The 18081-nt window shown below is 44.7% G+C and overlaps 1 protein-coding gene across 1 annotated transcript in view; it reads right to left on the reverse strand.

Moving 5' to 3' along the window:
* The window catches only part of LOC146822633 (dynein axonemal heavy chain 5-like), a 971002-nt gene that overhangs the window by 837652 nt on the left and 115269 nt on the right, over positions 1 to 18081 (reverse strand). Inside the window, exons 6-11 of the mRNA XM_085606815.1 lie at positions 15763 to 15834; positions 11985 to 12086; positions 6046 to 6232; positions 2691 to 2856; positions 2502 to 2595; positions 650 to 748 (exon numbers count right to left, since the gene is read on the reverse strand). Of these exons, the coding sequence (XP_085462941.1) occupies positions 650 to 748; positions 2502 to 2595; positions 2691 to 2856; positions 6046 to 6232; positions 11985 to 12086; positions 15763 to 15834 (720 nt within the window). The remainder of the gene's footprint in view (positions 1 to 649; positions 749 to 2501; positions 2596 to 2690; positions 2857 to 6045; positions 6233 to 11984; positions 12087 to 15762; positions 15835 to 18081) is intronic.

An 18081-nucleotide genomic window follows, 5' to 3' on the forward strand; every position in this document is an offset into this window, starting at 1 on the left:
CTAACCGAACGTGGCAGGTAAGAAGATGGACAATCAGCATCTGTGGTGTCCTGCCATGTTTAACAGAGACATCTGTATGTTTGTTCAAACCTGAATCCATTCAAGAGGGCAGGAAGAAGCATTGGAAAAAGAATAACCACCTCTTACACTGACTTTACCTGCAATTCACGAACCAGACTACATAAACTGTTCTTGCTATGCTAATATTTTTGTTTGTGTTAATCTGGCGTAAGTGCTCCTGCTCCCCGTTTGTCTATTAATAGCTGTGCTATTATGGTTTACTTTTCTGTTCTGCTTTGCTTTAATAATAATCACTTCTGATTTCTGTCTAACGCGCACGTTGATTTTGCTGTTGTAAAACAGCACTGGCCTCTTCAACAAGTATGGCACTACATAGTAAATCCCTGGCACTCTGTGCAGAGCCCTAGGAATAGATGTGTTGTGGCTGGACTCACTTAAGCTTTGTGACTCATTCACTGTAGGCATAGAGCTTTTAGAAGTGGAAGAGATGTGGTGAGGGTCAGTGCTGTGCATGGCTTGGGTACCTTTGTAAAATATTAGCAAAATACAGGAACAAAGATCATTGAGTGCCAGTGGACCAGCGACGGTGTGCCCTTAAATGTGCCACGTTGTGACCGACAATACTTACCGGGGAAGCTTTACCCAGAGGGCCGAAGAACTTATCGAGGGTGTACAAATACTTGACGTTGTCCTTCGCTTCGTTGGCTGCGTTTGTGACGCTGCCATCCTACAATACCAAAGACAACAGAAACAGCCATGAGAACTCATACAGACACCATACATTTATGGATAAACAGTGGCTTGCAGTTAGAAGAAGGTCGCAAACTCTTGCATATTATACTGGCTGTCCTTGGATAAAGCGCTTCGGACAGTGGCCATGCAGAACTGCTTTATTTGGTACATAATGTGCTCACATACTTGGACACTGCTAAAACCTTTCAGTTCAGAGCTATTCACATACAGGAAGCAGCTCGTACACACAGAGGGCCCCCTGTGCAAGGACACCGCACCCCCTGGTCGTGAGAGCCGGCAGTGTAACATCCTGTCCCTCCCCCTTTAGGGTTCTGTTGGCCTCGACGGCGGTCCTGAGGGTTGACATTCAACACAAGTTCATTGTTTCCTTCCTTCTCCTCTTCCCACACTACTTGAGCCTTGTAGACATTACTTTGCATGGCTTTGTTGACAAATATTTTGGCCCATGCTTCCCTAAGATTTTTTTAGGTCTCGCCTGACCCAGCGCATGCGCTGGTCTGGCTGAGACTTATTGAGAGGGCTCCAATAAGTGCTACCAGGCCAGCCTAGAGCTACAGTGCATGTGCGCGGGCGCGCGCGCTGCTTTTACCGCGATTACTTTCACTTTCGTGGCCACACGTCCACTTTGATGTTTGATCGTGATCGCGATCACTTTCGTGGCCGCATGGCATAGCCAATAGGTCTCGCTTTTGGGACCTTATAAGTATTTAGTTATGCAACTGTTGCATGGCTAAACACTTATAAGGTCTATGCCAATGCTTGTCTACTATATGATTGATTTTTTAACAACATACTGTAGACCCCAATTCACGAATCCATGCGGCCTATGGCGCCATCACATGATTCAGAGACTCGTGTCAAATACATCAAAAGATTCCTCACCTCAAAAAGACCAACAGAGGTCAGAGAGGAGACTCACATGAGCACAATGGACATTATCACTTTTTGGACTCTTTCTCTTCCCATGCATGGCTCTATTCTGGACCCTGAAGATTAGGAGTAGTGAAAGCCCTTTCCTGAAACCACTGCAGACTTCGTTACACCATGTCGGGCAAAGAGGGAGAGTGGGAAGGAGTGGTCTGCCCCAGCTCTGCTCTGTTGACGAATCTTTCACAATGGAGAGTGCAGAACTGTTGTCTAATCTGTGCCAGCGCTGGCTCTCATTCTTGTGAGCCTGGGACTTATTTTTCATCATCTGGCTTTGACCCAGAGCATGAGAGAAACAAGAGAGGACGAAAAGATAAGAAAACAGTGACAACACAGGGGTAAAAAAGAACTTGCAAGAGTAAGATAAGCAGACAAGAAGGGCAGGATGAAGGAAGAAAGAGGCATAAGGAGGAATCAGGGCTGGGCAGTCTTGGTATATGCAACTCCATCCTTAGGCAGCACCGATAGCAGGCACCTAGGAAAACACATTTGAGCCCCTGCACTTATTATTTTACAAATTAAGCACTGTTGAGAGCTTTTTTTCTTTTGCACGAGCAAAGAGAACCAACTAAATAATATTGCAATGTGCATACATTTGTCGTTCAAAGGTAGCCTTCAGGACAGCTTCTTTCGACTCATGGGGCTTCGATCACAAACCATGAGCTGATAATACAGGGCTTTGGGTATGAGTTAATGGGCACAGGTACTCATCGAGAGAACAGCACCCTTCATATACTCTTTACACACGAGTCCTCTATGGAATATAATACACAACTCATCCACAATAAAAAGATAATTACCAGCTTTTTCCAAAGTTTTAATATCCTGGACTTTGCAGCTTGAAGAATACTCAGCACTTTTTTCACTTTTGGGCTCTTGAGTTCATCCAAAAGACTATAAATGGGAAAAAATGGGGGGAAAAAAATTATTCACTCAAACTCGTTTATTGTGTTAAGCCTGGATTTCTCATTAGAAGCGGGTGAAGTTACCTGTTAAATGAAGCCATTCTTGACTTCCAGTACTCGAGCTCTGCCGAGGGACCGATGTCATCAGCTTCTTTCCTCATCTGCTCGCTTTCCACCAAGACCTGCTCAATCTGCTTTATCCAAACCATGAGCGCGCCTTCAAGCTTCTCAATGACCTCGCTGTTACCGCCTGGTAAAGAGAGCACTGCCATGAGTACAGCTTTCACTGGTGATCAAAGAGGGTGCAATGCCTGCAAGCCAGGGCTCTTCTAGATAAAGCTGCGTTTTCACTGATTTGACGTGACTAAGAGCACGTGCTCATCCTCATCTTCTGCCACAAACTCAGACTAAGGGCCTCATCTACAAGAAAATTATGAGCACGGCGCCACAAGCCATTTAGTTGCGCCATGCTGCGTCATTCTCAAAGCACAGGGATATGTGGTATTAACATAAATACGAAGCATCCCTGTGCTTTGCCTTGGACTGGTGCACAACTGGCTGCCATGCGCCAGTGCAGGCACCCTTGCATCATTTTGCAAGGGTGCCTGTGCTGCAGGGATTATTGTTTTTGTGCAGGAAGGTAAAACAATCATTAATGGCATTTTCCTCTCTCTATGTGTGCTGCAAAGAAGAAAAAAGGAGAAATAGATCTCCTCCTTGCGAATTCCTACGTAGGATTCTGAAGCACTCCCAGTTTTACAAAATGTTCTAAATCTGGGAATGCATCAAGTTCCATGGAAGTTGTGCCAGAACACCCACAGTAACACCTAAGGAACGCCCCTTTCACGCAGAGTAATGCATGAATGGGGCCTAAATTTACAAAGCCATGTAAAGTCATGCAGAGTGACTTTACGTGGCATTATAAATATGGGCAAGCCCATTGTGCCACCTGTGCATCAAAATAAATGATGCACCGGTGGACCAAAGGGCTTGTAAATAAACCACTAGATTAGCAGGAGTATTTTGTTGATTCATTCTGCGTCAGAAAAGCATGGCTCAGATTGGGGATGTTCCCCTGACAGACTCCTAAAGTTATATAATGTGATGCAGAAACTGCACTGTGAAGGACAGCAGTACGGGAGTCTGTATAGGTCACTGTGCGTCTGTGTGAAGACAGATAAGCAGCACATTCATCTGCCCTCTCTCTTACAGGCATCTCCTTTCTATTCCATGAAAAGTGCCACCCTCCCACCCCCACGACCCCCAACAAGGCACTTTTATTTTCCCCTTAGTCACCATTATCTGAACTTGGTCAACTTTTTACTGAAATGCAAGCGTACAACATACATCAGATTCTACACCGGACCAAAGTGTTTGGAAAGATCCACGTTGGTAAAGAGTGAACTAAATAACATATTACAGTTTGATGCATAAAATATCAAAGCTATTGCTGAGGGATATCCCTTTCAGAGAAGACATCATGGCAAGCTGCGAATTACCAAATGCGACTGTTTTGTCTGGTTGTCATAATTGTAATCTGAATAGATAGTTTATGTATGCGCAGGCCTGTGGGAGGGGTGGGGTGAGGCATGATGGAAGAGGGTGGGGGAATAGAGAAGGCAAGGGATTCTTTCTTCAAGCAGAGTTGAGAATTGTATGCTCCCCCTGTTAAATAATTAACGGATTGAGCCTTGGCTGCTTCTACAATTAAAACCTCTTGTGATTTTTGTGGCCAAAATTACAGGCAGAAAAATCGACCAACTGTATATCGTCCGGGTGAAATTCCATGCTCGTAATTTTGCTCCATTCGAATCTGAATCAAACCCAATGGGTGACATTTTTACATTAGAGATCAATTCCGCTATAAAGATCTAACTCTACAAGACTTTCTGATGGAAATAAAAGACATGGACGAGGGAAGTATTGGTTCGCTGATCCCACCCATAGGCTTCTGTTCCCTTGAACAATATTGATACAAAATGATCACCCTCTCCACTTTCAATGGTTCATTCCTTGTACTGGTGGATCACATCTAAATGACCAAAGGGTCTCACATCTCATTCTTCATTATCTTGGGGGTTGGACAGCTGCTTTGTATCCTCAGTAACTTGTTTTCTTATAACACTCCTTTAGTGTGGCAAGTTCACAATAGCTCATGTCACCTTAAACACTATGCAAAATCACTCACACTTTGTAGTTGCACAGCTGGACATTCAGACAACAAAGCCATCATGCATGCATATTTTTGGGACAGTTGCTTACCCTAAAATTTAGTATGTATGCACACGTTTGTGGGGTATCCATCAGATACTTCACAGAATCAGTAATGATCATCTCCATGTCCCCAAACACCTCCAATAATGCATAAAAAAATTCTTCATAGTTAGAGATTCTATATTCTAAACCAACCTGCAAGCATTGTCCATGGTGGTGATGGGGAAGCATAGGGGTGCTGTGTGTAGGACCTCTACAGCCGGTTTGTGCAGCTTTTGAGACTCCCCAATTGCCGAAACAATCAAGCATATATCATACAAAAACGGATATCACCTATCAATGCTGAGGCTACCATAACCGTACAAGTGGCAAGCTCTTATAATGGAATGAAAAAGCTAATGTGATGCACTGTGAATAGAAGGTGTTCACACACAAATCCTCTTGGCTCCTCATCTTTTGAAACAAATCTGTTTGTATAAATCAATGCAAAGGAATCAGCCTATTTCCACTGCATCAGTGACATCATGTGTGAGGTCATGAGTAGTACATTTGGGTGGTTTGGGAATTGTTTTGTTGGTAATGTTGCGTAATCACCTTATCTGGTAAATTCCAAGGGTTTTTTAAGTCTTGCCTATTTTGTTTGTTAACGTTAACTCAGGTATTCACTATGTGTGCGAGTGTTTGTGTGTCCTCAGGCTCTTGCGTTTTTGTATCCCCATTACAGTTCTCGAGCTAAATAATTCTGACTTGGTTTTTTCACTTTCTCCTCCTATAGAGCTAAGTCCACACTCTAAATAGACAGTACATAATTTCAAATAAATACATATTTTTGAGGTACCTTCAATGATATAGCATGAATAATACGCGTTTTGTGATGGAAGCACCAGCAATTTCTCCTTTAGTCAAATACTATAAAAACTATAAAGGTCCTTATAATTCATGACCTAAATTTTCTCATTGGTTCCATATCTTATTTGGTGACTCGAAATAGACAATGTGTTCTCATAGCTCCACATCACGGAAAAGTCTGCTTTTACATAAATGTTGTGATGTTGCGCTTAAATTCCCAGGCTCTCAGTTGAAGACATAAATGATCTGAGTTTGCATTGACTTGTCTTGGTCTTTTCCATCCGTTATCTAAACAACTACATGCAATTAGATTTGCAGGAGCTAACTAAATACGTGGATGCAAGAAATGCTAACATTCAGGAAAAGCAATACCAACCTGCTGTTATAAAGTCTGCAGGGTTATTTGAATTATTCAGAAATTCACCAACATCCACCTTCTGCAGCTCAATTTTCCCCTCCAAATTCTGTCGGGCAGAAGACAAGGTTGCCACAAAAGTATCCAGCGAGTCCAAGAAATCCTTTACTTGAGAGTTCTGCAGACCTTCCTTCACTGCTCCCCAGTTCTTGGTTTTACAGCAAAATGAAAACAAGGACAGTGTGGGTTAGCCCATCTAGTTTAACATGCTAGCCATAATGCATAGTGAAGTGCTGAGAAATAGGATCAAAAGAGGGTATGAGCATTTTTAATGCATGCGTCTATGAACCCAGCTGTCGCATGCATGGCCTTGTGTATCAGAAGGCATGAAGAGAGACAAATAACAGTAAAGACAACTGAATATGGTGGACAAGGTCATTTTGAATGGAATAAAGAGAATACGCATTTCCCAAGCAATTGATGGTAAAAAGTAAAAGCAATTCTGTGAGGTGTCAAAATGTTATAGCCATGAAACAATATCTGCATAGTACTTGCAATGAATTGGTGAAAGCTATCTTCACCACCATTGGCTTTACTTATGTAAAGCAAAGAGTTCATCAAACTCACATTTCCCCAACTATATTTAGAAATGAGGCAGCTACCATGTTTCCGCAGGCTTTGCCAGAGGAAACCTTTGACCACAGGCAGAATGACATTGGTCATTAGTCAAAGTACCTCAGACCATGCATTGTATTCAAGGCAAACATGTCAGAGCTGGATTAGAAATTAAAATTGATATTGAGATCCATAAAAGTAGGATATAAACGGGTACTGAAAAGGAGAGCAGCAACAAATCAGCAACATTCGAAGATGATATAAGATACCTGGACAAAGCAAGTGTATAATTAAAGTGAATATCAGAATGCAGTTGGAGATACTACCACAATGAAAGCACAGACAACAACTGAGAAGGTCTGTTGCAAATGTAGGTTACAGTTGTCAAGGCCTACGTTGATGTGTGATCACTGCTCTTAAACGCATGGATTCCAAAGATTAAATTAGATTAAGTATTGGAAACCCATAAAATCCTTCCAAAAATACAGGAAAGCAAAAAAAAACCTGTGAATTAGCGTAAATCCTGAAATCTGAAAATAAACAATATGATTAGCATCCAAATATGTGGCTGGAGGGATACAGAGGAAAAGTAGCACATGAACTAAGCATCTGGTGGGGAAAAGTCAATTTCGAGCAACTTTCACAAGCCACATGAGATGTCTAAAGTATGTGTACTTACAGAGCAATAGTGCATAAGGAGAGAGAGTGAGAAGAGGGTGCTAAAGAGGAAAGATATAAGGTGTGTAAGAAAGTGCCTCTCTTTGCACGATTAATCCCCACTTGTTAACTGATGTTATTTCAAACTGTAAGTGCCCTGGGCCCCTGCTAATCAGGTTCCCAGTGCTAGATCTCTTTCCCCAAAACTGTACCACGATTGACACAACTTTAGTCTCTCCTATAGGATCCTAGTAAAAGGTACCCCTGGCACCCTTGGGTACTGAAGAGGGTCCTCTGGGGCTGCAACACTGATTGTACCACCCCAGCGACCCCTCACCAAGGCTATGCACTCTGCCATTGCAGGCTGCGTGTCTTGGTGCAGGAAAATCCGAAGAGTCAACATGGCACACAGCCCTGTGTGCCATGTCTCCCATACACTGTATAAGGTATAGGTAAGCCTCCCCTACTGCAGGCCTTCTACATTAGGCAGGGTACACTATATCCTATGTGTGGGTCTACCTGAATGAGCAGATAGGTTACTACAGTGTCCAACATATTCTGTGATATTGAAAATGAACAGGGAAGCCATAAAGAGTACATGGGCTCGATACTCATGAACAGGAGTTTCATGATGGCTTCACTGATTTCTAAGGTGTCTGGTACCAAACAACTTGTTTTACTAAATCCTCAATGATGCCAGTATTTGATGTATTAATAAATTCACACAGGATACTCTTTTAGAGGATCCCCTGAAACCTAACCAAACACTAGTAGGGTCTCTAGCCGTTTTTCACCAGGATGCCACCACCAGACATGTTTCTGACCTCAGGGGTGAGAACCAGTGCTGTCAGAGGACAGAAACAACACCTGCTCTGGGTGGGAAGCTTCAAAGTCAATGACACCTTTGAAATTCAACCCAGGAAACTCCAGGATAGTGGGGGAGGCCAAGCCCCTTTCCTGCTCCACGTTTGGCTGGAAGGAAGGCAGGAAAATTAGTTAGATGAGGAGAAGGCCCCCCACAGCCTACACCACTCCTAGGCAGGGCAGGCGAGGTGAACCTCTCTCCTGAAATTGCACCATCTTGCAATGGTTAGAAAACCGCCAATCAGGGGTAAGGTAGTGCCTTTTCCCACAAAAAATAGTCACTAGAGGGTGTAGACACCCTACAAGTAAGTAGCCTATTGGCTATTATCTGTCGCCCCTTGCAACACACCTGAATTCAGTATTTAGGTGGCTCCCCAAAACCTTGACTTCAGATTCCACGGACCTAAAGAAGATAAAGGAAGAAGACATTCTGCTGATCCAGGATCTGCTTCAGAAGAAACCGGCGCCAAACCCTGCCAACTGTGAAAGGATTCGACAACTGTGGTCTGTCATCCCTACCTGAGACCTGTGCAGCCTCCAAGAACCCCGGAGCCCTGCCAGCCTTCACCAATTGCGTGGGATTTCCCTTTGGACTAGTGGTACTAATCCCCGGCACACAGCCGGAAAAAGATCGCCACAAGGTGAAGACCGACACGGACTGTGTAGACACGTTTCACCTTGTCAACCAAAAGTTTCAGCAGCCAAGGCCAGTTGGTCACCAGTCCGGTAACTGACCCCTTCAATGCATCCACCTACCTGAGAGATCATCAAAGTTTCTGTGACGGATGCTGGAAACAGCCCTGCTCCTGTGAGCATGTACCTGCTTCCTGGTGGCTTTGACTGCTTCAGAGCAGCAACTTGGGCAAGACCGCCCCGATCGTGACAGACTGTCCTCATCACACCTGTAGCTGAACGCTACCGGTGAAGAAGCAGTTCTGCATCCCACGACCTCCTGCACCTCCAGTCCAGGTAACCCAAAACTGCATGCTGTGCTTGAGCCCTGGGACCTCCAAAACGCGGACTCCCCTGGAGGAGAACTTCCCCTGAGTTATGGGTAACCCGTGTCCTCCAAAAATCAGTGGTGGAGTGATGCTTCCATCAACCGCAACGGTAAATGTGTTGGCAGTACTCCGCTAACTGACCCTATGCTTTTCTTCCCCTTGACCGCAACAGTATCTGCATGACGGTATTGACCATTATTGCTTAAAACCTGTAAGCCTTTGTGTCTTGAACTGCATTTGGTTAAAAATCGACATACAAAGCATTTATTAACTGTTTAACAAAGTTCTTGGTTTCTAAAAATATATATAAGTATACAACTTTATTCTTTTACATATTGGTCCCGGATTTACTCTTGAGTGTGTTTTTCATGCATTGCCTCTGTGTGTGACAACAAATGCTTAGCAACTACCCTATGATAAGCCTAACTGCTCCCCCAAACTACCACAAAAAGAGCATTACAATTATCTGCTTTTAACTCTGCACGACTATTGAGTACCCACTAGACATTCTGCACAGTGTACTTCATTTTAGTACACTATATATAGAGCCAGCGTCCTACAAGGTGTAAGATATCCAGATAGAGGAGATGTGGAGAGAAAAGGGGTGTACATCTCTAACATCGAGTGAACAAAACAGGAGTGACAGAGACTCTCTGAAGACCACTAACCATTCCACAGGCCTGAGTAATACTTAGGGGTCTATTAGGATGGCGGTTGGATGGTCGCCGCTGGGCCGGCGGTGGCAACCGCCGGCGGCGGTCATCTGCCGGGCCGGCGGCGGTCAACCACCCGCGACCCTAACCCCGCCATGTCATTAGCATGGCGGGGACAACCGCGGCGGTGAGATTTTCCGCCCCCCACTTTTCCACCGGTAGCAGTCCGCACGCTTGCCTGGTGGGCAGAGCTGGACCGCTAAAATGGGGCCAGTGCATGGCCAGGCTCCGTCGGCCTGATTATGATGCCGGCGGTAGCCATCCTTTCCGCGGTGGTGGAACCGCCATGGAAAGGCATGCAGAGAATGTCTCTGATGGGCCCCCAATGTGTTTGGGGGTGTGTGGGTGCACTGGGTGATACCCATGGTACCCCCTACATGTCCTTGTACCAGGTGGCAGGCACTGTGCAGTGCCTGCCACTCAGTGCAGGGATATGCTGGACATGCTTTTTTGGACATCGTGGCGGTGCTGCTGGCAGCAGCAACCACCGCAATGTTAAATGCCACGATCGTACTGCAGTGGTCTGATTTAGACTTCGGAGCATACTAATTGGACCGGCGGTTATGCCGCGGTCCTAGCGGGCAGTGTTTTCCTGCTACCATGGCAGTCGGAGTGATTTTCCGACCGCCATCCTAACAGACCCCTTTGTGTGCAGTCTCATCATTTCTGAATTTAAACATGTTCAATATTATTTATTTAAAAAAAATCATTGTTGTTACTCATTTATCTTCTTAATTTGCTAAACACCAGTGACAAAGCCAAGAGTCATGGCTGATTTTGAGTGAATGTCAGTTGTTCCGTTATGTGTCTGGATGCAATAGCAGAAAGCTCAGTGAGAAACCAAAATCCCAGTTGGTGGCACACTATAAGAATCACAGAAAATTAATTTTCGTATTTTAGTTACACTCTTAATAACACAGGCCACACCCCTTTTAGTGACGCCAACATTTCTCATTCTAAACATATTTCGAGGAAGCAGAGTCCAAGTGGCTTTCACGGTACCTTTTCAAGCGCAGTAATACTGACCTCAATGAACCTTTCATCCGATTCCTCATACAAAGACTGGAAGGGTGAGATTCCAAGACTGCAGCTGATTCTAGTGCTGAGCAGACAACATCACATTTGTTCGCTGTTTCTAATTTCTGTAACAGGCCAGAACTTGAAGCTGTATTTAATCTTGGTTTGATTTGGCATTGCTTCTTCTATTTTTATTCTACTGGTTTGATTTTAATAACTAACTATCTTTTTTATTTCAAAAGCCTTTTCCCTTTCTCCAACGACCAGAATGTTTACTGCAAATCAAATATAATGAATAATATAACGTGGCTACAAAAAGGTATTTTCCCCGAAGCTTACACTTCTGTGGGGAAAGCTTAGGTAGGATGAGTGTCACACTTTGCCTTTACCCCAACAAGAACATCACTGAAGCAGAGAATTATGTTAAGAGGTACAGCCATAATGAAGAAGTTTCAGAGCCTGAAGCTAACAAAGAGTGTTTGCCCATGCCATATGCAGATGTGCAAAGCAGCAGAGTGGTCTGCACATGACTGGCAAAAAGGTTTTCTTGTCTCCTTTCCTCTCACTGCAAATTCACCCTGTAGGATCTTCCATTCTCGTCCTAGCAGCCTGGCAGATTCTCGGTGCTTGGCTCAAATGTTACTGATTAAGCGGATGGTATGGCTCTGATCAGACGGGTAGTGGCTTTGTAGCATTACCATTCAGAGGTGGTTCAGCAGAGGTGTGGCGCAGCGGCCAGGGCGACTGACGCCAGATGGTGGGGATCACGGTTCAATCCCCGGCGGCAGGTCAGTCCAGCACCATGTGACTCTGGGCAATAGCTCGCTTAATCTTCCCAACGGCCCCCAGCGCCGGGAAACCTACCGGTAGCTGTGCGCTTTACAAATACTGGATTTTTTTTTTAGTACTGCCTAGCAGGTGGTGATTATGCACATATTTTGGAGTTGAGGACACTCATGTTAAGTGGCCGGACCATTCGCCTGTGTCAGGAGCTGCTCAAATCTGAAGGTAGCATCACACGCCATTTCCTTCATGAGAAGACAAATAACAATCTATGAGCTAACACAATTAGAAAACAAAATGCTTAACATACCTCTTGTGATTTAAGTGCAGGTACCATAACATGGGAGAGCAACATTTCAATGCCTTGGAGAACACTCCCGTTTGTACACTCAAACATGCTGAAATTCACCTCCTTAATAAAATGTAGAAAATATAGAATTATAAAAGTTTTTAAACCATTTCTGTCTACATGTATTGTAATGTAACTGAAACTGAATCTCCAATTCATATATGAAACACAATATGAGATGCAACATAATTAACATAAACATTTTTTAACTGTGTTGCATATCTGGTGGCGGAAGCCATCCACCAGCGCCACCGTGCATGTACACTAATCAGTCTCCAAATTCAGTGAGGAGACTAACTTCATTGCTTGCAATTTCATGGCTTTATAAATCAGCATTTAATTTCCACAACTTCTGCTCTGCAACCAGATCTGTTACAATAAATCAACAGAAGGATCACCGACGAAATATTGTGTGCAGAAATATTGGAACACAAAAATATTGTGTCAAAAATATTGCTGTCAAAAATATCATGGTTCAATACTTATAATGTAAATTTCAAAATATTTTTTACAAAATATCATATAATTTATAAGAATTTTGATCAAAAAAGACGTGATGCCTGCCACATGGTGCATGGATGTTTAGGGGGGCACCATAGCGGAGGGCCAGGGGGGACGTGAGACCTCCTAGAGGCCCCCAAAATCACTTTCCACTGGCCTTTTCATGGCAGGCGAACCCCCATTAAAAGGGCAGGCAGAATGGGGCACTGTACTCCCTACGGCTGTGCCTGCTAAGGCCTCCCGCATACTGTTTTGTTTTTACTGCCGCTGCTGCCCCCGCAGCCCCTCCCCCCCAGCGCGACCAGCCGAATCCAGCTTCCCCTCTCTGCTCCCGCATCCCAGCTGTCCAGCCCTGCCCGACCCCTACTTAATTGCGGCCGCTGCGGGGACAGGCGAGCAAGACCACTGACTTGTCAGTGAAATTGCTCTCCCACCCTCGCAGCTCCACCATCAAGTGAGGACCTCCTGAGCCCCTGCACTCTCGAGCGTTGGTGTTAGAGGCCATCCTCCACCCGCAGGCTATACCTGCACCTCATCCCTGGTGGTCCAGTGGATCTCTCACTCTTTCTCTTGCTCCATTTTTCTGCTTGTTTTTTCCTTTCATCTCTTTCCTTTCACCATCGTTTTTCAGCCTTTTACTGTCACTCTCTATCACTTTCCATCCTCCTTTTCACTTTTTTTCACTCTACTCTTTATTCTGTGCACCTCTCTCCCGTTTATTTTCCCCGCCGCTGCTGCCTCTGCGCCCCCTCCTCCCAGCACGACCAGCCCAAGCCAGTTTTCCCTCCCAGCTCCCACCTCCCAGCTGTCCAGCCCTCCCCGACCCCTACTTAATGGCAGCCGCTGCGCCAACACCATAGCCCCCATCAAGAAGAACAACAACACACATGCCAGGAAAGCCAGCTGGTTCACCACAGAACTCCGAGAGTCTAGACACACATGCCGCCGCCTCGAAAAGGCCTGGAGGAACTCCAAACCTACAGAAGCATCCAACAACTTCAGAGCCGCCACCAACGCCCACCATCAACTCATCAGAAATACAAGAAAGAAAGTGATCAAAGACAGAATCTCCATGCAGGCACAAAACAGCAAAGAACTCTTCAGCATCATCAAGGAGTTCGCCCAACCCATCAGCGAGTCTACAGTCATCCCTCCCTCACAAGACCTCTGCAACAAACTCAGCACCTTCTTCCACCACAAAATCAAGAACATTTATGACAATTTCGATGAAGACAGCCAACACACTGAATCCTCACCAACCACCCCGACACCTTGAAGCCAACGATTGACAGCTGGACAGCCCTCACCACCGAAGACACACTGAAGACGATGAAGTCAATCCACTTCGGGGCCCCCACGGACCACTGCCCCCACCACATCTTCAACAGAGCTGCTGACACCATCGCCCCATTGCTTCGCCACACCATCAACCGCTCCCTCGCGAATGCTGAGATCAACCCCCTCCTGAAAAAAACCTCCGCAGACCCCAACCACCTCAAGAACTACAGACCCATCTCCCTGCTCCCATTCCCAGCGAAAGTCATCAAGAAAGCCATCAACAGCCAACTCGCCACCTTAATCCAAGGGCACAACATCCTTGATCCCTCCCAATCCGGCTTTAGAAAGAACCACAGCGCGGAAACCACCCTCCTTGCCGCAACAGATGACAACCGCTCGCTCCTGGACAGAGGAGAGACAGTAGCCCTCGTCCTCCTCGACCTTTCAGCGGCCTTCGACACAGTCTCTCACCGCACCCTAACACGCAGACTTCACGACACAGGGATCTGGGACAAGGCTCTTGACTGGATCCGATCATTCCTCTCTGACAGAACGCAGTGGGTCAGACTCCCTCCCTTCCTCTCGGACCCTACACCGACCACCTGCGGAGTCCCCCAACGATTCTCCCTCAATCCCACATTGTTCAACATCTACATGGCTCCGCTCGCCCCCATCGTCAGAACCCACGGACTCAACATTGTTTCATACGCCGAAGACACCCAAATCATCCATCTCCCTATCCAACGAACCCAACGCAGCCAAACACAACTTTCAAGAGGGCATGGAAGCAGTCGCCAAATGGATGAAGAGCAGCTGTCTACAACTCAAGACGGACAAAACAGAAGTACTCATTATGGGCCCATGCCTGGAACATCACCTGGTGACCCCCCGGCCCTCGGAAGCCCGCTCACCCCCATGGACCATGCACGCAACCTCAGAATCATCCTGGACTCCAAACTCAAAATGGACCGCCAGATCAACTCCCTCGCATCTTCCTGCTTCCACGCCCTCCGCCTCCTATACAAGACCTTCAAATGGATCCCCCTCAAACACAGAGAGACCTTCACACACGCCCTCGTCACCAGCAGAATTGACTACGGCAATGCACTCTATGCTGGAATCAACAAGAACCTTGCCCACAAACTTCAAAACATCCAGAACCCCACCGCCAGACTAATCCTCAACCTGCCATGACACTACCACATCACCCAGCACCTGCGCACCCTCCACTGGCTCCCCATCGAGGCAAGAATCACCTTCAAGATTCTCACCCACGCACACAAAGCCCTCCACAACACCGGACCAGCATACCTTAATTGCTGGCTAACATTCTACGCACCCCAAAGGACCCTACGATCAGCCCAGCTCTCCCACGCCGTGGTCCCTCGCACCAGAAAGTCCAGACCGGGAGGCCGCTCCTTCTCATTCCTCGCGGCCAGAGCCTGGAAGGCCCTTCCACTCCACCTGAGACAGATGACATCACTCCCCAACTTTACGAGGGACCTCAAAACATGGATCTTGGATAGACCTCCTCCTTGATGGACACGCCCCTGTGCCTCTCCCCCCCAGCGCCTTGACACACTTACGAGTGAGTAGTCACGCTCAACAAACCCATGATTGATTGATTGATTTATTCTAAGCTAGACACTACTCTGAGTATTATAGAAAACAGCAAGATTCAAATTTGCATTACTGTAATTTAGTTGATTATTCTTTTTGGACAGGAGTTCTCACGTGCTGACAATCCACTTAGAAGATATTACACTTTTTTTCCATACCAAACTTTCAATATTTGCTCATGAATCCATTTGCACTGGACTGAGTAGCTCTGGAAGTGTATATACGGTAGGGTGCATTAAGGCTTTTAGTGTTTAGCAGCGTGTTGAGGATTCAAGGTCCGATGCATTGATGGGTGGTGCTAGCACAATTTTCATAAATTTCAGAAATGTTGAACACGAACCTGGAACACATTGGCAGTTGTAATTGCTTTCTCAGTACTCCTCAGGAAAAACAAGCAGGTTCCAGTCAATCCCTGGCAATGAAGAGAAATGTACACATCTTGACATGATTCATTATAATGATTGATAGGGATTACATATTATAAATACAGCAATGAGACCACTATAGTAAACTTCCATTTTAACAGTAATGTTGTTTATGATGTTTGAAAGAAATAATTCTATATGCTCTAAATACTAACATATTTTATCTGATTGAGAAAAAGAATACAAGTATACTGCTCATCTTATTGTTAAAATTGATGAAATTTATTGAATATCGTTCTACCAGAACCGATGCCTTGACGAGATACAATATGAACTTCAGAAGTTATGTATTTAGCTGGTCTAGACACATGAAATACAGATTGACGTAGAATGCCTATGAATAGTGCAAGACTATGGAATTATAAAAAAACATTACAGTCACACAGAACATACCGACACCGTATGAACTTTTGGGTAACAGCAGTTTATCCCGGCTGCTGTGGAGTGAGGCTCTTCAGTTCTTAAAAGTGGAGTCCCTCAAAATCATGGTGGGTAGTGGTGACAGAGATACGAACTGTAAAGTTGTTTCAGTGGAGACAGACTGGAAGCGTAAAGAATTAGAAATTGTAGTCTGGTGGTATCATGACTGAGTAGGTCAAGTTGGTGGAGCAGAGTGCAGACAAGGTGCACTGCAAGTTGAGAAATATAGGAGGATGCTATGCTGTGAATGGCATTAAAAATCATGTATAGCAACACATTGTGCACTATTGTGAGCACAGAGTTAACCAGTTGGGTGTAGGGTGATGGTGATGGGCTTATGAGGTGTGTTGTGGTATATTTAAGTAATAAAATTAATGATTTTATCAAGCGGGTGCCTTCTTTCAGGCTGCTGCATACAATTAACCTCACATATTTAGTGTATTGAGAAGACACTTGGCTGTCCGGAAAGGGAGTGGTTCCCTGATAAGCAACTGGGATCTGTCAGCAGTTACAACAGAGGTGATGAATTGTTCCAGTAGCTTGCTATGTCTCTGTCTTAAGGTGAAGCTAACAAGCTTCCATGGATCTTTGTATGAACTATGTGAGATTAACATTTTCAGTGGTTTTTTTTTACTCATATCACCTTTTTAAACTTCTATATGAAATAAAAAAGATGCATTATATTAAATAAGTGTATATTTGTGATAATGTGATCAATTATTTTCAACGAGTAGATTAAATTTATATTAACTTCCTGAAGACACAGATGGATTTCCATATGGTGGAAAGAGGAAGCTGCTCTGTACCAACTAATTATTAAAGACTGCTTAACATGGAATAAGTGTCTCAGCATCTCTTGGCTTGCTCATGTCAAGGAAATTCTGTATTTCCTGGGCAAGTTGCAACCTTTTGATGCCCCTAGTTCTTGTTTCGGGTGGATACAAAGATACTGAGAGGCCATCTGATAACTAGCACATACGCCCACAGGTTGGCCAAAGAAATTAATAAATCATCAGTTTCAGCCTACCTTAGTCTGAGGCTTTGGAGGAGTATTTCATTATTACTTATGGCAGGTGGGAAAGACCCCTCTTGTTTCGTTTTAGGGCTGATAGTGTTGTGGATCTATTGTGCTTTCCACTAAATCACTTTAAAGTGGGTTCGGCCTGCATTTGTCCATGTGATGGTATGTCCACTCAGTCCCCGTTACCTTGTTTCTTTTTCTGTAAGTTTGATCAGAAATATACTAGACAATTTTTTTTCCTGCTGATTAAGAAATGTAATATGTGACAATGTAGATTATCTTTGTATTACCTCATACATCTGGCAGACAGTGAATGCTGTTTATATATAGGGTCTTTTTGCAATTAGCCATCCGTCCACGAAGTACTATACACCTTGATTGATTATTTTTATATGATGTAGTTTTTGTAACAATGCATTGTTTTATAATATTTACATCTGTATTTTTATGGTTTTATCATGTTTATGGCCCAGCTCTCCCGGTGCTGCTGCATTGCTGTTTATCATGTCTTCTCTTTGCTTTTGCCCATTTTATGAGTGCCTTCTCCTTGCTTTTCCCTCATTTTCAATGCTTTCTTCTTGCTTTTCCTCTGTTTTTGAGTGCCTTTGCCCAGCTTTTCCCTCATTGTCACTGCTTTCTCCGTGCTTTTCCCCCATTTTTTGAGTGCCTTCTCCTTGCTTTTCTCTCATTTTCACTGCTTTCTCCATGCTTATTCCCCTGTTTTTTGAGTTCCTTTGCCTTGCTTTTCCCTCATTTTCACTGCTTTCTCCTTGCTTTCCCCCGTTTTTTGAGT

The sequence above is a fragment of the Triturus cristatus genome, chromosome 5_2, assembly GCF_964204655.1.
Source record: "Triturus cristatus chromosome 5_2, aTriCri1.1, whole genome shotgun sequence".
In the NCBI taxonomy this organism is placed as follows: Eukaryota; Metazoa; Chordata; class Amphibia; order Caudata; family Salamandridae; genus Triturus; species Triturus cristatus.